The 26,787-nt window shown below is 32.2% G+C and overlaps 1 protein-coding gene across 2 annotated transcripts in view; it reads right to left on the bottom strand.

Annotated features, from left to right (window-relative positions):
* Positions 1 to 26,526, bottom strand: part of LOC126809537 (afadin) — a 36,693-nt gene extending 10,167 nt beyond the window's left edge. For both annotated transcript variants that reach the window (XM_050534164.2, XM_050534165.2), the window contains exons 1-15: positions 26,236 to 26,526; positions 23,965 to 24,157; positions 21,134 to 21,246; positions 18,326 to 18,608; positions 11,656 to 11,813; positions 7,331 to 7,442; positions 6,228 to 6,380; positions 5,827 to 5,915; positions 4,633 to 4,833; positions 4,364 to 4,530; positions 4,010 to 4,101; positions 3,278 to 3,462; positions 2,683 to 2,911; positions 1,894 to 2,201; positions 1,114 to 1,456 (exon numbers count right to left, since the gene is read on the bottom strand). In XM_050534164.2, coding sequence (XP_050390121.1) covers positions 1,114 to 1,456; positions 1,894 to 2,201; positions 2,683 to 2,911; positions 3,278 to 3,462; positions 4,010 to 4,101; positions 4,364 to 4,530; positions 4,633 to 4,833; positions 5,827 to 5,915; positions 6,228 to 6,380; positions 7,331 to 7,442; positions 11,656 to 11,813; positions 18,326 to 18,608; positions 21,134 to 21,246; positions 23,965 to 24,157; positions 26,236 to 26,343 — 2,734 coding nt within the window. In that variant the 5' untranslated portion in view covers positions 26,344 to 26,526. The remainder of the gene's footprint in view (positions 1 to 1,113; positions 1,457 to 1,893; positions 2,202 to 2,682; positions 2,912 to 3,277; positions 3,463 to 4,009; positions 4,102 to 4,363; positions 4,531 to 4,632; positions 4,834 to 5,826; positions 5,916 to 6,227; positions 6,381 to 7,330; positions 7,443 to 11,655; positions 11,814 to 18,325; positions 18,609 to 21,133; positions 21,247 to 23,964; positions 24,158 to 26,235) is intronic.
* Between the last annotated feature and the right edge of the window lie 261 nt (positions 26,527 to 26,787).

Genomic DNA, 26,787 nt, shown 5'->3' with positions numbered 1-26,787 from the left:
TTAATTATAAAAACTGCAGTTATTCTGTTAAAAATATATTTTTCTAATAGTGCAACAAAGGTCAAAAGATTATACAGAACTGTTCTGTATTGCTAGAAATCTAATTAAATACTCAATCAAATGATATAAGAGGAATAATGTTTTAGTCTAGTGCTCCTACGGTTAGGACTTTTATTCGAATAGCCGTAGCTATTAACCGGTTAGTAACCGTTAACCGTATGGTATCAATTTTAAACATAAAACAGAGCTTGTCAGGAGGTGCGAGTCATTACTCGTGCGCACGCTATACTCGCCTAAAAGGCATTACACGCGCAAAAATTTCAGGAAATTTTTCAGACATGTACAATTCTTTGAAGAAAATTTAAACTATCTAAGGCCGTAGTTATTTATTTACCTGGTTAACTTGGTTGATTTGAAACATTTTTTAATTCAATATATAACGATAATATACAAAACAATACTCTGGTTCCCTTCGTACGTGACAGATGGCGATAATATTACGATTACACAATTTTACTAAGAATAGAATAAAGTAAATTGGAAGGCGTCTATTGATTGGACAATAAAGAAATAATTCCTCACTTGCAAGTAGAATTTTTATGATTGGTTAATTTAAATAAAAACCAAAGTGGGAATCTTGCGAGAAATTACGAGATATAAAACGTGTTGAATGTCGTAACGAATCTAGTATAATGTCATTTTCTAGCCTTTATGATTATATTTTGAATGGTGGTTACGTTTTGAAGTAAATAATAAACACGGTAGAATATAGTTAGAAATGCCGAGAAGTATTTAGATTGGATTAACAATAGCAAAAGTCAGAACAAGGTCCGTTGACTTTGCCATATGACTACGACGAGTGCTATTAAATAATAGTATTATTTTTTAGCAGTCAACATCGTATGACGACTGTTACATTCTAAGATTTTCAAACATCAAATACAAAATGACAACAGGCAAGTTTTGTTATAAAGAGGAATATAATCAGACACAACTCTATGTAATGGGGGACATCTCCGAATAACTGTACCGTTGAATTCGAACCGTTTAACCGCCCAGTTCTAACCGTTTACGGCTATCCGACTAGTCGTAGGAGCACTATTTTAGTCATACCTGAATTAGTCAAAGGTTTAATAAATTCAGGAAGTCCATTTGGTATTCCTCTAATATTATCACAGGAATAACCATCTTCAGGTAATAGAAATGGTAAATGTAAATCTTGATCTTCTTCTAACATAACTTCCCGTCCCTCAGATCGTGTAGATAAATCGGCCATACTCTCAGCAATAGACACCAATCTCTGTATAAACTGATGTGATATTGGAGGTTCATTATCTTCTGGTATATATTGTGATAATAAACATTTTAATTGTTCAGAATTAAGTTTAAAACATGTTGAGCTGATATTGGTTACATCATCAGATGTCATCTTTGGAGCTTGTAAAAGGTGAGCAGCCTGTAAAGAAGAAAATAATGTATTAATAATATAACAATAAATTGTAAGACAAGAAAAAAACAAATCTAAGAAAAACTGACTGAAATATATGGGAAGGAGGTTAGTGGATTTTGGAATATTTGAACACAAGGTAAGTGGATCATTTCCTGTATGATTATCATAACTCACTAGAAAAGAGCCATTTGCCCATACTGACAGGTTTTTAGTAAACATTTCACTATTGTTTGTTTAACTTTTCTGACTGAAATGGGAATTTTGTTTTTTTTTAAATATAGATCTGCTTTTGTTCAAAAGCAACTTTTTTCAAACATTTTTAATTCCGGTCAGTTATATGAATTCAACAAACCTGATGAACACAATATAAAGTTTTGAATTTTAAAACCCAAAGCATTTCATAAGTGAATTTCACAAATTGACTAGTAATAAACAAATCTAACCTGTATTATGCGACACAGATGACAATCAGCAGCCAATTCTAGACCCTGTTTTTCTGCCCACATCTCTATTTTACCCAATCGTCGCTTTAACCGTATTCCCCATTGAGCTGTACACATCTGTAGTTGAGGTTCTGATACGATCATATTAAACAGCCACATGTTGATAAAATGAAACAACTGCGAGAAGAGTTGTATAGTTAAAGCAGCATTAACACGACATCTACGTAATAACGTCATGGCGGCAGATAAAGTTGTTAAAACATCACCTAATGTTGGTCTGTTTGGATTCATTCTCTGTTGATCCATCACTAATTCGAAAATAAAAACAAGCAAAAAAATATTAGTCACTGTTATGAATAAAGGTACTTTAATGTGATAGGTATGCTTGTATTATGAAAATCCAAATATAGTTTAAATGCTTTCTGATACTAATGCTATGCACCACATATTTTTCTTGATAGTGTGACATGATGTACGTTTTGAAAATCAAACCAGCAATGCCAGGCATGGAATCCATACAACGTTCCAGATTATGTCAAAGGAAATTCTCCAGAATAGAAAAATCTAGGGTTCCAGATATATGAACTGTGACACAATATGCCACATATATCCCTGCTAAATAAGGCACAATCAAATGTTACTATTAATAGAAACATTAAGTGTAATGCATCAGGTCTAGCACAGAGTTTCCATCAATGTCACTGTAACCACATTTTGTGAAGCAGAATAAATATATTTTAATAGAACTTATTAATAGTTTGAAATATTTCTACAAATAAATCAACTCACTTTCATCTTCTACCATTTCACTAGGATCTAGAAAAGCTGACATAACTCTCTGTAGATCGCCCTGTAAACATCGTACTAGATGGTGAAATGCCATCTGTACAGCTTCAGCCAACATCTCATGAGCTTCAGGACTATACTGATGTGTGTCTCTATCCATCTTAAAGAAATGTAGGATCTCTGAAGCATTGGCCATCCAAAAAGCTAGAGCTGTTGGGTCATTGTGTTGATCCTGTAAAAGATGGAATAATGTTAATAAAACATACTGGATCATCCAGCCTAGAAACGTTCAAAACTAAATTAAACACTCAATTATTTACGGGTTATTATGGCACCTACATGTAGGCTATGTATGGTCTTGAGCATGCATACTAACATGGAACTGTGTGTGATATAAATGTACATATTATTATTATTTATAGGTAATATATTTGTATTTCCCTGAATTTAAAACTTCAGAGAACTGCAACTCTTCCCGTCACTTCCCCAAACAAACAACTAACCACATCAGTCTGTAAATCAGTCATCAGTCATCAGTATAACAAAATAAATCAGAAATTTGACTTTGCCTAAAAGTTCACAAAATCAAATGGTGTACCTGAATAGCTCTTTGAACAAGTTTTGAAATTTTTCTGACAAAATCTGTAGTTCTCTGTGGCCGTTGGTAGCGTTGAGCTAGAAGATGTCTCATGGCCATATATAATGTGTATGTTGAAGCTAGTTTAAACTGTACAGCTCGACTATTAACATCTAAAATAACTGCTGATAGTAGTGCATCTTCAGCTGAAAATAAAACATATGAAATGAAATGAAATGAAATGTGGTTTAACGTCCTACTCTTCTGCACCTAACCTGGGCTAATTGAAGACGGGCATACGCCATACAGTGTGCTATGAGGGAAATTTTGCCAGGACAGCGGCGCTACTGCCTACTCTTATATCGAATTCCAACTGCCAAGGGATCTTTTACGTGCACGCCAATGTGTACACGGGACCTCGGTTTTTCGTCCCATCCGAACGACTAGGCAGCTGTCCTTGTCAGGCCCTCCGTTCTGCATCACTGACAAGGGGAAATCACGCCGGAAAATCGAGATGAACTTTCTCGGCCAATGCAGGGATCGAACACCCGACCTCCAGGCTAGCGAGCCAGTGCCTTACCCACTTAGCCACGTGATCCCCATAAAACATATGAAATGAAAGATAGGTCGAAAGGCCAAAAAAAACAAACTATACCCAGCAAAAGCCTTGTTATTAGGACTTTGTCACTGAACCACTGTGGCTAACAAATTAATATTTACCTAAACTGTTAAGATTAAAATGATGTTACTTACCATCATCTCTGAAGTCCAATGTAACAGGTAACAGATTATCCGGTTGTACTAAACCTGGTTGCATTCCTTTAGGACTCGGACTCTGTGGTGATCTACAAAAAAAATGCAATAAATCTAAATAAAAGATACTCAATATATTTACCAAATACCCTAAACCAGATTCATTCCTGATTTTCTATATTTATACTCTGAAATGAACTGGGGTTTAAGTTTATATTCTGTTACCAGCCACAAATGAATTCAGAGCAATGTATTCAATGACTGTACCGTATAAGGTAGCAGGAAAGATTCAGTTTGAGTCTATTGATTTTTTAACAATCAGAAACAAGTTATTAGATATATATTTCAGCCCACCTCTGTAAATCATTCCATTCATTTTGTTTTCTAGGAGCTGGTTTAGGTGAGAGATTATTTATAGGTTCTACTTGACCATCTACATCAAAGTTTGTTTCATGTGGTCTACCAGGACTAAATCCAGATTTCTGTAGAGGACCATCAACCACTGTCCTACCAGGTGGCATCTGAAATTCAAATTTGTGTGAAGCATATAAAGAATTCCAAACTCAGCTTTCCCCTTGATTTATTTTATCCCAATTTTAAGATCTATAAACGATATATTATACCTCATCAAATCTAGGATCACAGAATCTGTAGACATGATGTTTACCAAATTGCAGCACCATTCCATGTTTTAACATGGTTGTCTCAAATATTCTGGTATTCTCTACATATGTCTCCGCATCACGGCTAGTTGGAGTTACGGTTACTATCCCTTCTGTATGAGCTACCACACAATGTCTAGGTTTAATATCATTACCAAGTAGCTAGAAATCACAAAAACATTAAAAATATATTATGCAAGAGCTAAATCTGCCTATTGCAGGTCTTTCTTTAGGCCTGAAATGTTATATAAACTATTAATTAGAAATTTAATAACATGAATCCGATCTGCTGCTTAACGCTCATTGATGATCAAATCAAAAAATGGATAATCGAGACTATGCTTTTTATCATACCGACTTTAGTAATGATGATCAAGGCTAGGCCTAAAATTCAATCACTAATATCTCGGTTCAGAGTTGAGCAATTTGACATTTTCAGCATATTCCCTTTACATTATCTAGTTTTTAACTATTATCTAATCTTCTCTAATGCCCCTTTAACATAAGTTCATAAATAAAATAAAAATATTTCTCCAGGAATCCACCATGGTAGATGTATGGTATAGTGTACTGGAATATCAACTAAAATGTCCAGGTCGAGTCCTGGCACAAAAACCAGAGGACCTGTTTGTTTAGGCTACTCTTGGCAAGGGCTATAAGAAATACCACTACCATGGCAAAATTTACCAACTACTCGAACAGCACACATTGCTGCAGAAACAAATAACCTTATCATTTATCTTAAAACACTACTTCCTTTAAGATTTCTTTAGTTATTAACAGAAATATAACACGCATTCAGCAAGAGCAATGACTTTAATTTTTCTTCTGAATGAAGGGAGATAACCCATTCAGCATGAATTTTGATCATTGTATATAATATTTGAATGACCATAAAGCTTATATCTCTATCTCGATACATCAATCAACAAGATTAATTAGTCTATATACATAGCTATAACCAATAAATGAATATAGCCTTAATTTCTTTTCAATAAATGGTCAACACTTCAGGCAAAGCGTAATGTAGTCAAGAAAATAAACAACATTTCATCAAAGTATTCCACGGTTTAGTGTGCCTCATCTGGTGATGATTATCCAGTCCTAAATCTTAAAGAGGAAATATCATTTTTCTGTGTGAACATTGGTACATACCTGTAAATATTGATTACTATTAGACATTGATCTTTCACTTCCTATTTCTGTTACATTTAACGGTAGATGATGTCTCTTTCCTCTTCCGTCTAAAATCAAATATTTCTATCATTATAAGCATATCTAAATTTTCTTTTACGATTTTATGTACTTTATGTTTTACTAAAAACACCCTAAAATAAAATCTAAATAGTTCTTAGAATCCAAATTTTCATCCTTCTAAAAAAAATTCATTCTATGAAAGACTTACTATTGAACATCTTTTAAAAACAGAAAATGCACTTTCTAATCACAATGTATATAATCATCCTGGAGTGGATACAATAACTCTGAATATTGTTTTTAAATTGCTTTATATAACACGTGCAACATTCCATCCCAAAGCCGTATTTTATTCTTACCTCTAGTGTTTAGTTCCTGTAAATATGGTAGTCGGTCTTGAGAGAGATTTTGAGGTTCTCGGTTATTCTGTCTCAAATCATCATGTGACACAGCTCTTTTTGTCTTTTTCTTTAAATGTGTTGGTTTTCTACGTAGTTGAAATATTATGTGTCCTGTTAAAATGTTAAGGGGGCCAATTTTAGAAAAACTTACAATGAACTTTACAAAGTTGGTCTTTTTATTTGGGCTATTTTTGCTGGAAAATATCTAACTGCATCGAAAATGTATGACTTTGAAAGTCAATTTACATGCAATGAACTTAAAGAGGCATTATCAATGTCACTAGAAAAAAAATAAATGTAATTAATGGTGAATAATATCAAATTATTATTTAAAATTATGTTCAATACAACTAATGATTGAAAAGCAAAGCATTGAACTACATAAAAAAAAGAGAAAAATTTTTTACGAGCATTGCTTAAAACTACATGAAAATTGCAAATTTAAAAGAATTTGTACAACTGGATTTGGAAGCTAATAGATGTACATCTCAAATTTCAGCATATTCGATTTACCCACATTATGTTGAAGCTAAAAATTATTTTGGGGAACAATGAAGACCTCTAAGAGTGCCATTGTGTCTTTAAAAGTAATAAATAAATGAAGGAAGTACAGCCGTGTGTTGAGAACAAACAATATAATCTTTCATTCTGTATATTATTTAATGAACATCTATCTTTATTATATGCAACTTAACATTATACAGTCACTGATACATACATGATACATGTACTGGTACATCTCAAACACAGTCACTGATACATTCATGATACATGTACTGGTACATCTCAAATAAAAAATCTTGGTATCAAAATTTCAAGAAATAATGACAATTTCAAGAAATATCAACCTTTTTCAAGAAATATCAACCTTTTTCAAGAAATATCAACCTTTTTAAAGAAATATCAGTCATTTCAAGAAATATTGACCACTTCAACACTTCAAGAAATATGGACCACTTCAAGAAATATCAACCATTTCAAGAAATATCGAAAATTAGATACATTCAACATTCCCTCTATCAATCATCTAGTATAAGAACAAGATAATTTCACCCCCATACCTCTATTTTTAGGATGCTGCATAACAATAGCCAAAGGGCATTCTGTGTCATCCAATAACCTTTCTTCTCCGACACTTCCTCCATGATATTCTTGTCCATTAGCTATTAATACCTAAAATAAATACATTGACATTTATAAAACAATCAGTTTTCATTATTATCAACATGGCTTCTAGCGAAAACCAATTCCCTGACTTGAGTTTTATACATCTCAGAATGATCAACCAGCCTCTGTCCAACATAAACAATCTATATATATGTATGCACCTAGACTGACTACAGTTAGTGATCAATTTGGGCCAATTTTGCAAGTTAACATTAAAAAACAAAATTTCAAGTGAAACTAATGAAAATTACCTATAAATGGGTTCTAATAATATTTCTTACTACATGTACCTCTATGAATTACCTAGTCACTTTAATACACTCTCAGGTTATTCTAACATTTTCCTCCAGTTAGAATGAATTTATTATTTGACTTTTATTGCTTGAGGGTATATACATGTACATGTAGCTAAAACAACATGTCATTCTGGTTGTCATATTCACGTTTAACCAATTTTATCTATATTTAAGTGCATGTTATGTGATTCTATGTTTTTATAAGTCTTTGTGTTGGGAGAAGGGAAAAGTGTTTGCAGAGTTTCTGTATTTAGAACAGATAATTTGCAGGATTTTATTTCAATTTGGCTTTGCCATTAATACTTAATAACATGAAATCAGATAATGAGGTGGATCATGTTTAAAACAGAAGCCATACAATGTAGATTATGATCAATAGTAATATCCCATCTGTCAATCAAAATACATCAGCTACATACACAAGTAGATTTATTTAAAGCATTATCATTTTGGTGATCAATAGGTTCAAAATCGTTTCCCAGTATCAGAAATTTTGTTTGACAATCGTGAGCGTAAATATCTTTCCAGGAGATAAAATGTACCGAAATGAATCTAGAGTTGTATGGATAGAAAACTGGTCATGTGGTACACTACATGATTATATGTACATTACATTTTTCTGTAATGTTTTTGATTTTTGAAAAAAAAATGAATTGAAAATGGGGTTTAACCTCCTACTTTTGATTTTTGAGCGTACATGTATATACATGAGTATGTCATCCCATAAGGTAACACAGCAAAGATATCTTGAAATGATTCTGAGTGATTTAGGGGTTATAACCATTTTGAATATAATTGTTTGATATATAAAGAACTCTTCCTGATAGAATGTGATGATGATACATGTAGTTGGTTAGATCTCAAAGATAAGTAACAAGCGGTTGCCATGCAAGATACGCCCACATTTTGCAAGAGATGGACAGAGAAAGAGCTCCAAAAAAGAAGTGATTTTTTCGTACAATCAAGGGCCATAATTCAGGAAGTTATGATCCAATATGTGCGAATATCAACAGGAACCAAGATCTTTGGGTTATAAATATGTATTTCAAGTTTCATCAAAATCGGATCAAAATTGTGACCTCTATAGGGTCCACAACCTTGATATACTATATTTTTACGCTATTTGAGAACGAACGGTGGCCATTTTGTCTGTCAATTTTGGGCCAATTTTCACAAAATTCGAACTTCGTCGTCCTTAGTGTGTAACGGTGACATAATAATACGTTTTTTTAAATCTGATAAAAATTATGACCTATATAGGGTCCACAAGCTAAAAACGCCATTTTTCGTACAATCAGGGACCATAATTCAGAAAGTTAAGGTCCAATATGCGCGAATATCGAATGGAACCGAGATCTTTGGGTTATAAAATTAAATTTCAAGTTTCAACAAAATCGGATAAAAATTGTGACCTCTATAGGGTCCACAACCTTGATATACCATATTTTTACGCTATTTGAAAACGAAAGGCGGGCATTTTTGTCTGTCAATTTTGGGTCGATTTTCACGAAATTCGAACTCAGTCGTCCTTAGGGTGTAACGGTGATATAATAATACGTTTTTTTAAATCGGATAAAAATTATGATCTCTATATGGTCCACAAGCTAAAAACGCGATTTTTCGTACAATCATGGGCCATAATTCAGGAAGTTACGGTACGATATGCGCTAATATCCAAAGGAACCGAGATCTTTGGGTTATAAACTTACATTTCAAGTTTCATTAAAATCGGACAAAAATTGTGACCTCTATAGGGTCCACAAGCTAAAAACGTGATTTTTCGTACAAACAGGGGCCATAATCCATGAAGTTTCGATCCGATACATGCCAATATCGAAAGCAGCCGAGATTATTTTGGGATAAAGCTATATTTCAAGTTTCGTCAAAATCAGACAAGAACTGTGACCTGTAGAGAGACCACAAACAAATTGTGGACGGACGTCCGGACGGACAGGGGCGACGACAATATACGTCCACATGAAAATGTGGGCGTTTAAAAATCATAAAATGTAAAAAAAATTCTAAGGTTACTTGAATACATATATTTAAAGTTTGGCACAAAATCTGCTCTGAACTCAAAGTAGAAGTATTTAGCTTAGAAGTAATGCTGCTTTAAAATACATGATGTTGTTATGGCAGCATAGTAATGAAGCATTAGTAACCTGAAGTCATTCACAATATTTTAGTCAAGTACTTTCAAACATAAAACAATGGAAATTGTGTGTATGCAAAATCAGTCAGACCAAATACATAAGAGCATGTTCCTATGTGATGTGGATATACATGTAGTGTGGTAGAATTTTTTCATTTTATTATTATTCAATAAGGCATATACATACAGTAAGACTTAGCATCTCTATATTTAAACGTTGTCTACATTACCTAGCCATGTTTATTTACCTGATAAGTTGAAGCAGGTTATCTACAACTTACTTCTAGATTTCATGCCTGATATTATCATTGTTACTTTATAACCATTTACATAAAACTGTTGGCAGACGAGGTGAGATTAGCTCTAATAAATTCCTCACACAGTTTTATAGCAGTTAGATTAGCTATTCTCGGTCGTTTCCCATTACAGTGTAAGATTTTGAAAACAATTTAGAAATAGATAGCATCCTAGTTAAGTCCCTTACTCCTGTGACTTAAGATTTTTCACTTTAATCTTTGATTCTACAGTTCTCGAGACCAACTTATATATTAGTCAGATAGCATTATTATAAATCAGTTTTAAAATGTCCTCTAGTCTAACCTAGGCAAGTGTAGCGTTAACAATGACAAAAAGCCAACCAGACAGCCAAGGTCAGTGGTTATAAAGTTAATTACACATGTGTGTATCCTACACATGTGTTCAGCAATTGGGAATGCAATAAAATGTGCAAGCCCTAATCTAAAGAAAGCCTGCAATTTTAAACTGATCAATATAAAAATGAAATGAAATGGGGTTTAATGTCCTATTGTTCTGCTCCGACTAGGCTATAATAAGCCAGCTTGAACAACAAACCCTTCTCAAAGATAGCCTGAAGTTTTTTAAACTGCTCATTTTAGCCATTGTGCTGTTAAAACGGTAAAGTTACACTAAATTAAACGATCCACAGCATTTCAAAACTAGCTTAACTCAGGCATCTGCATAAAATATAAGCTTCATGTACATAAAGTTTCTAAGGGAATCATTACAGTACATTTAATACAATCTTCAGTCAGATCTTGCAGATTCACAAATTATTAACTGAAATAAGTAACTGAAATAATCCATTCAATATCAATACATCTTCAATCTGATTAAAACACAGATCCTATTTCGTTTCGTTTTGTATAGTTCAATATTTTGTTTTACTTATCTTCACTACACTTAATGTAGTGGAGGCCATCCAAAAGTATAAAAAAGACAAAAAGAAATATATATCTGTATTTTGATGAAATTGGTATATCTTAAACAACCAACAATTCTTATTAATCCAAAACTGACTATTGTCATTCATCGATATTATTTTCACCACAGTTTACCATTTCAAACAATAGGTAATGTATATTTAATGCTGGGCATTTCTTCTATAACAAATTACTAGACCAATATTTTGCTATAAGTATTGATTGTGTACTCTCTAGAAGGATGCTATTGTAGTACTTCTATTATACACTAAAGTAAATAATTCAATACTAAACTAACCATCCACAGTTTATTTTATTTACAGTACTTGTAAGACTTTAAGATATTGATTGTTTGTATTATATACAATACTTACCAACAATTTAAGTACCAGGTAGGTGAAAATTGGTAAATAAATATTTTCTTTAATATGCTCAAGTAGTTTGAGGAACAAATAAATTCTCTTTCATATTTAACCTTTCCCAACAGGGCTTGTCACTAAATCATTAACTGTCAATAAAGTCTATACTTTGATGGTTATTTAGTTGTTTACCTGATAGAGACAATACAGTTCAGGATCTTCATTAGGTAAACTGTATTTCTCAAGAGCTTCCTTAACAACCATAGAGCAGGTATCTCCTGTTGACAATAATAGTGTTTTATACGGAACATCGGGTCGTACAGATTCTCCATAGATCTTCAAAGTACCACCTGAAAAAAATATCAACAAAATATCTAGTAAACATTTTAAGCATTTACATGCACATGTATCTTATAAAATGTTATAATCTGTTTTTTTTTCTAACAGGGAATTTCATGGTAATAAATGAAGTAAACAGACATTCACTTTGGTCGGCTGTAATGTACATATTCAAAAGCAAATAGTTCAACCAATAGTATTGGAGTTAACCCAAAAACTAAATGTGAACAGATAGGTTCAGATTAAAATTATGAATAATTTGTGGAATATTTCAATCTCCACATTGGCATCCGTACATCGATGAATCTGTTCAGACATCTAACACAAATCAACAAGCAGGTGACAGTTTAATGATTTGTTGAACTTTATTTGGTAATATGAACAAATTAAAAGGTGTAGATAAATAAGTTGTTGGAGGAAATGTTAATGTTGGTTAGATATATGGTAACACTTGTATGTAATTCTGACAAAACCTGCATATAATCCATTCATTGTATTATAATAATATATCACATAATAAAATATGTACATGTACATGTATTATTGTATTTATATTATGCATATTGAATAGACTATGCTGTTCAGATGCATTGATATGTAACTAAATAGTACCCATGAATTTGACAATGACATAAAAATAGTGTCTAATGGAATGTTCAAGACAGGCCCATACTGTTTTTTTATTACTAAGGTCAAAAGTTGTAACATAGATATAATCTTACTCGAAAAAGACAAGAAAAACAAATGTCTGGTAGACTTCAACATGATAACACAGTGTTATTGTTATCAATGGTATTATATACATTAAGACAAGGGGCTGGCAATAATCCAATCATTGACTTACTATACAGGTACAGTATTCAATACATGTATACCCCATCACTTAGTATCTATATAACAATATTTATTGTTTATCTACTGTTCAGATTAGACTAAGACCTCACACTCTATACACGTTTTACATATGGTAATGTTTCTACCATTCTGTGAATAAAGTGTGTACTATCCATCTTGTTTTTTTAATCGATCTAAAGTATACATCGTCCATTTTTTATATACAATAAACTTTAAGGGTGCCTTGTGTGTAGTAAAGAAGACAATAACCAGAAAACAGACCTACAAACTGGCATCCAGACATACACCTGGTTTAGAATAGCAGTCATAGTGTGCTTATTAAACTTACTTTAAGGCTTAAACACAAATACAAAGCATGATCAATTCTTATTAAGAATACAATAACAAACAAGATATGTAAATTTGAAATCAACTTATGAAAAACAATTAAGTAAAACAAAAGCTTTTTTATATTAGAAAGAAACATGCCGAATAAAAAACCTACATGTATTTTAAGTGTGTTTTGCGGCAACTTAACTCTTATCAAATATGTACATTTAGTGCAGCGACTGTGAGAACGATTTTACAGGTTTTAGATGTGATGAGGTACTAGATGGTGTTATTAGTATAACAGGTAAAGCTAACTGATAGATTAACACCCTACATTACATACACTACATGTAGATAAATTATTACTATGTTGACAAATAGGTACACTTATTACCTGATTCATGTATATGAATAACATACTTTAAATACTGGTATCATATATATAGTACATGGGTTACACACTTACTTTATCAGCTTAGAATTTTTTGAATTTTCATATTTTTCAGTATACATATTTGACATTTAGTTATTATGTACATTTATATTTCTTTCCAATCTCCTTGTAAAATCTGACTTTAAATATGGTATTTCAATAAAATGCTTTCAGCTATAAAACAAGACTGGTGCTGTGAATCTCTACCCAGGGAATTTGTATACACACAATTTTGGCTAATATACATGTACTGTACATGTCTACAGCATGATGGAGACTATATTTTGAAAGCTAACAAACATGATGATAGTGATTTGGTTTATTTTCTTAAATAATACTTAGAGATATATCAGGATTGCAAATTTCTTTTATAAAACACATGTGTGCGATCAAAATAAAAACCTAAAATATTAGCATATGCAAAATATCTTAAGTTTCAAAGGATGATACATTTGGTGTTCCTCCACAAGTGTAAATACATTTTTTTTTATAATGGAATTTCTCAGGTTATCAAACAATTTGTCTTTTTTAAGTGCTACATGTATGGTAGGGGGGTAGATTTTAGTTTGTATTGTTCAAGTGATGGCGCTGTTTTCTATCAGGAAAGGTCAAGATAATGCTAGCTGAAGTAGTAAGGGTCAGCTTTATCTTGGGTTCTTGTGTATACATTGGTGGCACATAAAGTACAATGTTCTGATGGATTTTATCAGCAACATGTGCAGATAAACATTGAGAGCATTTCATACTGGTCCCAACACACCACAACGGTCATTTTCATAAATTCCAATACTCTTTGTTATGTTGAATGAAGATCTTTGGTCAGACGGTTTTGATGGGATGAAATATCGTATTTCAAGTCATCGTACCATTTGACTTTAGCTGATCATTTAAATTTGGGACAGTAACTTTTAAAGTATAATTCAATAGTTCAAAATATAACATATTTATAAGATTATCATTTCATAGAAAATAAATAAATAAATGATGTTGATTTTTAGATTTATGTATTTTTAATTCATTGGATTTTATTTATTTAAGATCAAAGTAAAATCAATCTACATACTTTCGCAAAACTCTGATATAAAAATAAATAAGCTTTTCATAAATTTTTTTTAAAATAGTAACGGTACATGTAACACACAACTGAATTAAAGTTTAGTGACTATAATTTTAAAATCAAGCTAATAAGGGTAAATATATATATCATCACATAACAAATAAAGAATGTAAATATTTCTACAAGTTTTATGGTGATATTCATGTCTGTTTATCTAATTTGTTTGCCATTTGTATTTGTTGACAAACATGAGTTGTTGAAATTCTCTGTCTGATGGGGACATGTGTTTAAAGATTTAAATCTGAGCCAATTAGAAAACTTTTATAGTTTCTAAGTCAAGCGTATATCAGTCAACAGTACACCTACATAGTCTACTGGGGCCAATTAGGAGAGTGTTTATACCATCTATTGGATGTGACATTATGGGTGCTGTATCTCATGAAAACAATTAGTCTGATAAAGTATTGTGTTAAGGGTCAGGGAAGAAGAATGTGAGCTATTTAAGTGAGCTGGAAAGAGAATTGTAAATGAGAAAATTGAAGGTACATGTAGCCTGTAATCTACGTTGTAACTGTAGAAATAAGCCAAACAAAACCTGGGGATGGTTATAAATCATAGGCGACATACATTGTAAACCAGCACTTGACTTATCATTATCTGCCCCCCCCACCCCACCCCTGTTTTTCTTTCCAATCCTTCTACAAAATCTTTAATTTTACATATTCATATTATTTCATCACATTTACTTGATCTTTAAAATATTGAAATTCGAACAATACTCAGGGTCACATTTAGATATCTAAGTGGTAAGGGAAAGTAAACTCATTTACATGCAGAAGAGGGGAAAATATAATAGGACACCTATTGAAATTGTCACTATCCACTCCTAACAAACACACTAACTCTTAAAATATCTATCTACTTTGTATATAGGTCACATTTACACTTAACATTGGCGTGGTTTTCAAGCCAGGACCTAATAGATGTCTTTACAAACACTGCATACTTCTCTCACTATAGGTGTACATATAATTACATTTTTTTTACACTTTCTTAGACCGAAAAAGCATTTGTTCACAAATGTCAGCCAATATCACTTACTCTAACAACATTTACTTGAAAGTAACTTCAGCTAGCAGGTTATAAAGTAGACAAAACATTTTCAAAATGCTCTCTAACCTAAAATCTCTAACTTCTACATGTACATGCAATCAATCAAATCTGTTTAGTGAGATAAGTATTTAACCACGTGTAGGCTACATAACAAGTCAATGAATCTCCACAAATTATACAGCATGTCACCATTCCTGAATATCCTGACAGTCCACAAACTTGGGCTGCATTCATATTGTTTTTACCGCATAAAATTATTGGAAGTTAATAGATTTGGATCAACGATTGGGTCACCACAAACAGATTTTGAGTAATTACACAGAATGGTTTAATCTATTTGATGATGTAATAATTTAAAAAAAGGATGTGTCGCAAGATCGCTGCGTTTCCTACAAGTTTCTGCCTCGACTTTCAAACCAAGATTCTACATGTACCCTTACCAATAACCCCAAGTACATGTACATGTACCTGCATTCATAGTCAACTTCAAATACTAATCTCAATATTAACACAGCCTACATCATGTACATGTCGGTTGGATTAGATTTTAGATAGTCGATTAAGACTGATGAGTTGACTGTTAATTAATTTGAATCAAATTAAAATGCAGATTTATCTGTCACCTATAGCCCAACACACAAAATGATCTGCTGTATTGATATCAACAAATTCTGATTATATGCAATAATGCAGGTATTTAAATCTATAATTAAATGTCAAATCTTTACAGGTTCTTTTTCCCTGTTATTAAATGTAATATGATCTAAATTTTACTGCCCACCCTGTGATAACATCATGAGTATTATTTACTTAAGTTTTAAAATCTATTACCCATAATCTATCAATATTTAAACGTCAATCCTACATGTACTACAAAAAATGTAAATCTATTTTTATCACATCAAACGACGTAACATGAGATAGGGAAAAGGGAAACAGGTAGTATATATTTGATGATAATAGTTTATATCTATAAGATTGTTTATGTATATATTAATAAGTTTCCGGTCTACAGGTGCTACATGTAGTATATACAGTACACAAATCAGTCTGTGTTAGTCTAAATCATACATCTAATGTACACATACACATTCTTGTCAAATTCCTTTCATCAACAAATATATCACCACTGTTTTGGCAAATGTTTAACTTAAATTTGTGTGACTATGCCATTTGTGTTCTAAGAATTATATACATGTACGGCACTTTCACTTGTAATAAACTATACAAACTATTTCCACCATTCTAAATTTAAGTAAACTCTCTATAACGGATAGGAGAGTTGTTTTTTTAAATGATGTACATGTATGCATTTTGAAGAAAGATATCTACAAAATCCATAGAAATTTATAAATCAGTAAATTAACATGTGGGAGTAACCTGTGCTAATTTCTTGTTCCTTTTTAGGACCTAGTTTTTTCTTGCCATGTTAATGATTATGAAGGAGGGTCCCTAATCCCTGTTCCAAGGCTCTGCTTATTTGAATTATCTGGACAGTGTACATATACATTTGCATGAACAAATATCTTTGTCTCTTGTCTGCAAAAGCACAATTTTGGGGAATATTACCCAACAATTCTTTGATTGGCAAGTATAGTTATGGCATTCAGAGATCTATATATAAGCTAGTGTTAAAACACCTGCATTTTTTTTTTAGACCAGAAGAGCATAACTTACAGACAGCCAAGATAAGACAGTTTTGTAAAGAGCAATCCAACTGATTTATTTGCCACACCTTTGAGTTCACATGACGTTTGAGCTGACTTAATGATGACTGGGTTTTTAAACCAGCTGAACTTAGGTGTCTTCAATCCAAGTGTTAGCCTAGTTTCCCCTTTTCAGTGGTACAAGGTGGGTGTTAGCAGCATGCATGTAAAAGAACCCTTGATACAAATGTAGTTAGAATTTGATAAAAGAATAGACAGAAACATTGATGTCCAGGTAAAATTTCCTTCATAGCACACTATCCATCTTCATTAGCCCATTCGGTGCCGAAAATAGAGTGGTAAACCCCACTATGTTTTATTTTCTATCCTATTTTATTCTATTCATTGTTATCTGGTATGTAAACACCTCTTCATTCTCCATACACTGACTTCTCAGTATGAAGCTAAAAGGTTTATTTTTGATTTTACATGTATAATACAATGTTGATGAAAATATGTCATAAATAAATCTGTCAGATGAAATAAACCTGACAGTAGATGATTAGAAATGTTATCATATTCCATATAGAATTTATAATATAACAGAATATAATGTTGTAGACCTTGATCTAAGCCTCTCAGATAAACATAACCCTTTAGCATTTATCTCATTAATTTCAATTATAAGCTTACACAATTGAGGAACAACACTTGTTTAAAGTGTATCTAGGTCAACTGAAAGAGCATCAGTCAGACCCACTGGCAAATGAAAATAATTAAATGAACATGGCTTTACACCTCAACAACCTCAGCTACAAGTGCATAAACATCATACATGAAAGCTTAGAACAAATTATAAGTCTCACCAGGAAAAAAGAAATGTACATACATGTACATGTACGTATGATCAGTTTTGAATAATACCATGTTCAAAATAATCTTATATTCACCTACAGAACGCAAAGTTAAAGATTTAATTTGTATTTAAAGAAGATAAAACTTTTAATTTAAAAGTAATGGTATGGAATTAGTAGCAATGGAACTGGATACTAATAATCTGTAACCCTTTTTAAGACTTTATGATTTAGTGGTCGAAGTAAATCTACTTACATGTTGTTTCAACAGCATCGGATCTTCCTTCCTCAGCTCGCATTTGTTCCATCTTCTTTTCCAATTTCTGTTGTCGTCGACGACGCATGACAGCTTCGGGATTAGAAATACTCCTGGTAAAGCTATTTTCAGGTAAATCATTGTATAATTTTTCCGCCACTCCAGTTCCAGTGGCTTTTGCTTCTTTTTTCTCTTTTTCCCGCTTTTTCTTCAATTCTTTCTTTTCCCTTTTAGAGAGATTTCTCTTAAATCCTTGGGGTTCTCTTTCAACTTCCTGCCCTTGCTGTAACACAAATCAAGATGAAATTCAAGCACAATTTAACATAATCAAGACCTACATGTACATTTACAATTCTGTCTGAACTTTTATCACCGTGACGGCTAAATATGTATGTGAAAATTCTGATATTTGTAAAAATTTGCATTAATATATACATGTATTACCAAAATCAAAGACATACACATACATGTACATATACGATGGAAAAATCCCCCCCCCCCCACAAGCCAATTTTAGCCTTCAAACAAATGGAGAACATTTTCTACCTCTAGCACCATCCATACAACTTGGAAAATTTGCCAAATATATTAGAATTTAGAGTTTTTGCAATGAATATTATATAGATATCTACCCACACAAAATCAGTATGGTTGGCAATTTGATTTATCTTTAATAGTTTGGAAATCACTTTGCCCTTTAACTCAAACTTTAAATAATCAATATTATGGTATACAAAGTCTGAACTAACTGAACCATGACATCATCCAGCTTAGCGTAAACTTTAGATGAAATGTTGGACACGGTTCATTGCTCTAAGTAAGCATTACAACTACTCATATTTGACATACTTTTAATCATCATTGATTAAGTACAATTGGCCCCCAGGTCCTTCCTACATGTTTATATATAGATAAATCCTAATACACATAATGCTCGTATAAATAATTGATCAAGGTTTGGTATAAGAATCGTTCATTAAGGTGGTACCACCCATACATGACTAAGTAAATATGACTGTTTGAAAATAAAATAACCTTTACTTATACATGTATATACAATACAGATACATGTACATGTACATATCAATGTGTATTGTTAAAGTTAGGTTGTATTTGCAATAAAGTTATTCATTATCATTCATGTAAACTTCAATAACTATTAATATCTTCAACTCCTTTCATTTCATCCCTCCATATTGTAATATACATGTACAGTGTAAAGTCTTCAATTCGCACCCCTGTATGCATACATGCCTACATTTCTTTAGCAAATGACATGCACTCAAACAATAATACACGTAAACAATACAGTTGACAAAGGTTAACAGTCTTATGTTTTTTACAATTTACATTCCCCCAATATAATCAGAACATCAGTAGATGATTGGTCAAGAACCATAATTAAAGGAAGCTCAGTGTAACCGTTCAAATCTTTGTTGTTCTGATTCTTATGTACATGTAGTCATGTACATGGAGCAGTTTTTTTTAAAGGATTCGATCTTCTTCTTTTGTACTGTTGAAGATTCTACATGAAGATTTAAACATAACCATTGATGTCTGTTGTAAATATAATTTTAATGTACAATCAGGACTACAGTGCAAGTATACATTTCAGACACCATACATGTATTAAATTTTAGAAAAGAACAATTCTGTAGTGTAAGAATATATTTATTGATTCAGTCACTATCTAGTCAGTATTTAAAACTTATGTAAGTACATTTTCGGTTTACCACAAAAATTAATGTATATACATGTAAGACATATATTATGAAGAAGGCAGAAGAAATGTATATGTATATACATGTAAGACATATATTATGAAGAAGGCAGAAGAAACTTAATTGAATATAAAACCTCACAAGTAGAAGGACATTGTAAATATCTACATGTATGAATAGGTAAATAGCATTATCGGTACATGTACTTTGTGTAACAGATAATTACATGTATATACATGTACATGTACTACATGCAGCAAGATGGTATTCTTTAGGAATGTATATGCATGTACAGTAATGTCATGATAAGACTACACTACTCAAAACCTTCTTCACACATTTCTAATGTTAAAAAAATTCAAGAACAAAAAATACCAAGGCTGTTTAGTAGAAGGATAGAAGTAAATGCCTATAATCATAGTGAGGAATGTTACAGTATGTAGTTTTTACAATCTGTGTTAAACTATGTAACTAGTCTACTCAGGTAGGAGAAATAAACAGTTACTATCTAATAATAGAAACACTAGTTCAGGTTAACGAAATCTGAACACATTCACACATCTTCAACAAAAATTGATCAAATAAATTTTCAAAATTTGACCTTTCATGGGAACACAAAATGTCAATCTCAGACAGATAGAAGATATCAAGCTGAGGAATTCATCTCAAGAAATGTCAAATCAACATTTATGCATACCTTAATGTGTTTGTACATTTAATTCTATAAAGCTACATGCACATTTGTACAAGCAACTACATGTATATGTACTTGCTATGGTACCATATATATACCGAATCAAAGAAATGTGTTTACACTGTATACAGCATATGGCCAAATATACACCATTTCTTGAAATGACCCCATTTGTGAATTCTTAAAGGAGAAATCTCAGGTATATTTAAGGGAATGAAACTGTTTACTTCTGTGTGGAAGGCTCTTAGAACGTTTTAGTCTAGTCCCAAGCAACTATCCAATATTCTGTCAAGTGTTTTGGAAAGAATACCAACACATCAAATGGCATAACATAATTTCCAGATGTACTGAACTGAAAATGTCAAAGATAATGGGTTAAATTCATTTTCTTACCCGAATTGTTGGTTCATTTTCATTTTTTAATAGAAATCGCCCCTCACGCACATCTTTACCCCAATTTAACTGGACAAATAGAGGCTTTTCTTCATCCATTAACCGTCTTTCCTCTACAAAAAAAAAACAACAAAAAACGTTCAGCATCAAAATACATTTTTGTCAATGACTCAAAATTGGTGAACAGTGTTTTGGTGATCATTTCAAAACGACTCATATACGGTAAATAAGATACATGTACATGTACAGGTACTTGTATTACTTCACATTTTGGTGTTCGATTTGCGTAAAAGAATGGGGGCTGGTTTTTTTTATGCTGTGAGCTTTTAAACCAAAAAGAATTGAAGATTATTAAGAACTACATGTAGTGATATTACCTACATGGTTTGTTTAAAAATTATAGGGATGTTTGGTTCTAAAAAGGAACTACATGTACACTGTATAAATCAATGGATGTTTAAAAAAAAATGCACACATTTTAGAACATGTCAAATCATCATGTTATTTTTTTTTTTTTTTGGGGGGGGGGGGCATGTAAATATAAAGGCCTGTATCATATACATGTATATCAGTATGTGGTTTCTATATCATTATATTACTGTAGGCCTACTCATGTAAAATACATTTCAACTGGTTGTTTATTGCAGATAAACTTCCGTTAGTAAATAATTCAATTACCATGAAAGGGTACAGAGATCATAATATTAAGCTAAACACAATCTTGTTTTGCTATTGACATATCACTTCCTCTCTTCATTGTTATGGTAATAAATTAATACCAGGTACAAAAATAATATTCCGGAGTAATAATATAGTATTCACTCGTACATGACTATAGCCATTTTTCCCTTAATCCATGAATATGCAACAATATTTTGAACAAATACTGACATGGGCATAGTCAGCAGGAGGTTGAGAGTGGTGGGGTGGGGGTTAATCAAAAGAGTTCTTAGATGAGATTACATGTATTGTCAGGTAAAGGTACATTTATACATGTAGGTGTATTATTTTCACTCAATATTTATCAATAAACTCCCCCAAAACTTATACAGCCCCTCCTAATCATGTAGGGGTTTCCACCCCTATGAGTACAGACAGACCAAACTGTCTATACAATGTAAGTCTTTGTACATGTATGAGATTTTCAATGAATGAAGACTCAAAATACACAATATATTATAAAACATCTGCATGTAAAAATTAAAAAACATGTAGTGTAGCTAAAAACATCTACATAACTGTAATTGTACATGTTGCTAGGATTTTGCTAAAAACAAATGAGGTTGGGGGATTGTACAAGAAACATTGTACTGAATCTACATGTATGTCATACTGAAACAATTTTGTAATCAATCCATGGACATCTCATACCACCAATCTGAATTAACATTTATACTAATCATACTACTTCATTATAATTTCATCTGTCAATAGTCTGCATACATGTACTTGTACATTTAGTACATTTGTAGGCCTACTGTTCGATATTAAAGCCCATTTAATAGCAGTTACATTGCATAAAATAATGAACAGGATGTTATGAAGGGTGGAGGTGGGGGGGGGGGGGGGGGTTCTGGTTCTCCATATATTATATATATATTTGGAAAAGGGTCATTCAACTTCAAGTACATGAAGAACATGTGTTTTGAAATCGGAGATCAAAATTTTGGATATTATAATAAAGCTCTGATATGTTACAAAGGCTTGAATATTAGATAGTCAAAAATCAATCACTGATCTAATTAATTAGAGAAAGGTCTTTTGAACTGGCATTCATTAAACTCCTTTAAATCATTAACTAAATGTTAAAACATCAACATCTACATACATGTAAGTGACGGACTAACAGATTTGTCTCCAAATTTGTTATTATACAAACTAATATGAACATGTTGTTATACGATGTACATGTATAGTCAAATCACTAATACTTCTTTAAACTACAACGATCTTAGATATGTGCACAGTGCAACTGCAAACAGTTGTGTTCTCAATTTTCAATGTCTTTTGGTGGTTACGAAATGTCTAAGAATTTTGAGTAAGAAATACATGTATACACTGTACATGTATGTTTTCAGTACGAAGGTGATTGACTATGAACTTGACTCGGAGTGCAATTTTTGTCTTACGAGGTGTCGTACACTTTGTGAATTAGTTCATCAACTTTTTACACTTGTAGCATCCAATTACCGGTATATAAATATAACAACAATAGTCACTACCCTCTATTCGAAATCACATCAGACAACTTATGATCTCTCATTAATGAAGTCTGAGTAATCAGGAAATCCATGTATTGTCTATAAACGTTTCGTTTACACTTATGAACTCAAGTATTCCAGAAATATTGTATACAGACCATGAACTTTTTCTTCTCACTACATGTACATCTAGGTAATTTTTGAGAAAAGGGTTGTTATTTTACAACAATTTGACTACCAGCACAAGAATTAATGTTTAATGTTTAAATTGGATCAAATTCTTTCTTAATGCTGTTTCAATATAACTAATATAAAGGCTTACAGTATGCAATTGAAAAAAATATATAAAAAGCTTCATACATGTATGTCATTAAAAAAAATATATATAAAGCTTGATAGAGCTAAATATCAGTAATGATTATACTGGTTAACGTTAAGAGTTTGACCCAGTTACTGGAGATCATGGGTGGATTTGGGACATGTATGGCCTTAGAATGGTGCGCCTAAGCCATGCAGATTTATTTTTCCCTCGAACATCTCTGCCAACCCACAGCCTTTGCCTTACCTACATGTATGCATGCATACGTCTAATCCACCGAAGAATACAGTATTATCCAACAATGAACTTACCTCCATTTACGTGAACTTCGTATAAAGCATATCGATTTTGTGTCAACATTCTCATATCGGGACGGAATTTCTCTATCAAGACATCTATCACCTCTTTTGTGGTAGCTGTACTTGATACACGAATACATTTTGTTACCACATGTGCACCACCACCTTGGAAGAAAAATCGTACTACTCCATGGAACTCTAAAGCCTGAAATGAGGACATGTACAGTATGACTTTTTCAATTAAATATACACGTTTTGTACAAGTATGGTACATTACAGCCTGAAATGACTTTAATTAAATATCATTAATTATACATGTATTGTACAAGTATGGTACATTACAGCCTGAAATGACTTTAATTAAATATCATTAATTATACATGTATTGTACAAGTACATTGTATGTTACAGCCTAAAATGAGAACATGTACAGTATGACTTTGAATTTAACTGAAAAACATGTATTGTAAAGGTAAATATTCAGTTGTGTAACCTGCTGTTGTCAGCAGATTACTTGTACATGTAGGCCTATGTACATGTACAGCTGGTACCGCAAAATGAAAACATGTTATGCTTACCAATCTTTTTTTTAAAAAAATAGAATGAAACAATGATATACATGTATATGTACCTGTTACTATAATAAGATTGGGCAGGAAATCAAAAATTTGTTTCATATGTTTTGATTTTGATAAAACTATGTCAAATTTACTTACAAATGAATTTACCATTGTTAAATTAGATCCGTCCAGGAAGTTAGGAATAATTGGTCATCCCTTGGCCAATGATTTGTGAAAGGGTAGAAAAGATGTCTGGATATAATGTACATGTACAAGGCTGCTGTCATAACCATAGGCGTATACATTTTGATCCAGGGTGTCTATTTCTCAAACGCAAACTGCAGTTCCAGAAAATTTGATCCGCTAGGCACTACTTGTCAATCGATCAGTTACTGGTAAATTTATGTGGGTTAATTTCTGGGGCACTGCCGACGTATTTTTGGGGCAAAAATTATACAGCCCCAACCCCAAGGAAAATTGGCCTGTACACCTATGGCTGTAACAATAGCATATTTAAAGAGTAGTGAAGAAAATAAGACCTGTAAATTGTGGGGATACTTTAGTACATTTAATGATTTGATACGCCATAACTACAGCATATTTAAAGAGTAGTGAAGAAACTAAGACCTGTAAAATGTTGGGATACTTTAGTACATGTAATGTTTTGATATTTGTATAACTTATGTAAGATAAACAGTATATCTCATTTTACAATCCACAAGTTTAAACATTGTGTATTACTATTATAAAACATGGGTTATTACATGTATGTTTACTAATTGGACTGTTGCATGTATTAATTGCAAGGTAGAATGTACATGTACCAGTGTATAGACTTATCCCTTGCCTAAAGATCGAGTTTAAGCGATACCTATAATTTTATCAATGCACTCTTATGTGAGAGATAATAACGGTCTTAAACTATACACACCCTTGCCTGTAAATTAAATTTTCTAGGTTTGGGATTAAAGTTATTAAGAGTTTGGTAAACACTCTCAGAAATCTTCCTTTATATTACAGCTTATTACAATGATATACAAGTACTTAATCGGATAAGCTTAAAAATCTGGTTTAGATATATTGCACAGACGTACAATGTATATATTTGAAACTGCAGCTTACTATACTAATATGACATATCTCATGAACTTGATGTTATTTAAGGTATGTCACAATTACCATATTGTTTATGGTACATATGCAACTAGTTAACACTATTTGCATTCCATGGTATTTATTAACCAGAAATAACATATTATGTGTATGATCATGTACCAAAATATGTCAAATGGATATTATATTTCTGTTCATAAAATACTGTCAATGTAGGCCACCATCTTCACACAACAAGTGAATCATAGAAGAATTCTCTTGAACCGATCATCATGAGGTCATTATTTACCTGTCACGCTGGTATTTTAATCAATAAGGTGTGTTATACAGGTAGCTGTGACCGTTTTAAAAAGGGTTCAACATCAATGAACGATCAAATTCTAAAACCCCTAAAATAATTTTACTTCTGCTCTATGGTTTCTGTCTAATTTCAAGGTCGGCCATATTGGTTTGTTGTTGACGCGCACGTAATTGTGTCACCTGGCCAGCTTTTCTGCACAGGTAAATAATGATGATATTGTAAAATATGCAATCGCCATTGAACCTGTGCATTTAGATTTACATAGAAACGCCAAAATATCAAAGATTATTAAATAAATAGTTTGTGTACCTCGTTTGGTTTACTTAGTTCAAATAAATCGTAATGATCAACGTTCCATTGGCTTATAAGTTGACTCAACCTCTGTAAGTCTTCCGACGACGGCTTCACCTGTGTCATTCTGATGGCTGTTATATCCACAGTCTTTGTTTTTTCTTAATATCCAAATTACATTAGAGCCATTTCCGTTCATACGAACAATATAAACTGAATCACATTTGAATATAATTCCGAAAACTAAATACAGTTATAAATACTTCAAACTTCTCTCAGTAGTACAATCCAACGACCTCCCCATCGTAGACTGCCATTGCGCAGGCGCAATAGACCCGATTGATATGCAAACCGGAGAACCCGCACCCTTAAATTTTCCGTTTTACAATGTTGGCAACGAGATTAATCATTGATTTAGACCCTCTTCAGCCATTTAAAAAATAAAAATGACAATCATATAGCGTTGTTTACTTTGTTAAACATTTACAAACGTTCTATTTATTTAAAGATGAATATATCTAATTTCAGCCCTCGGGCTAAATTGATAATACGGAAGTCATGGTGTATGTT

Source organism: Patella vulgata, chromosome 2 (genome assembly GCF_932274485.2).
Source record: "Patella vulgata chromosome 2, xgPatVulg1.2, whole genome shotgun sequence".
In the NCBI taxonomy this organism is placed as follows: Eukaryota; Metazoa; Mollusca; class Gastropoda; family Patellidae; genus Patella; species Patella vulgata.
Note: the sequence above shows the minus strand (reverse complement) of the source record. Positions and strands in the feature narration are given on the sequence as shown.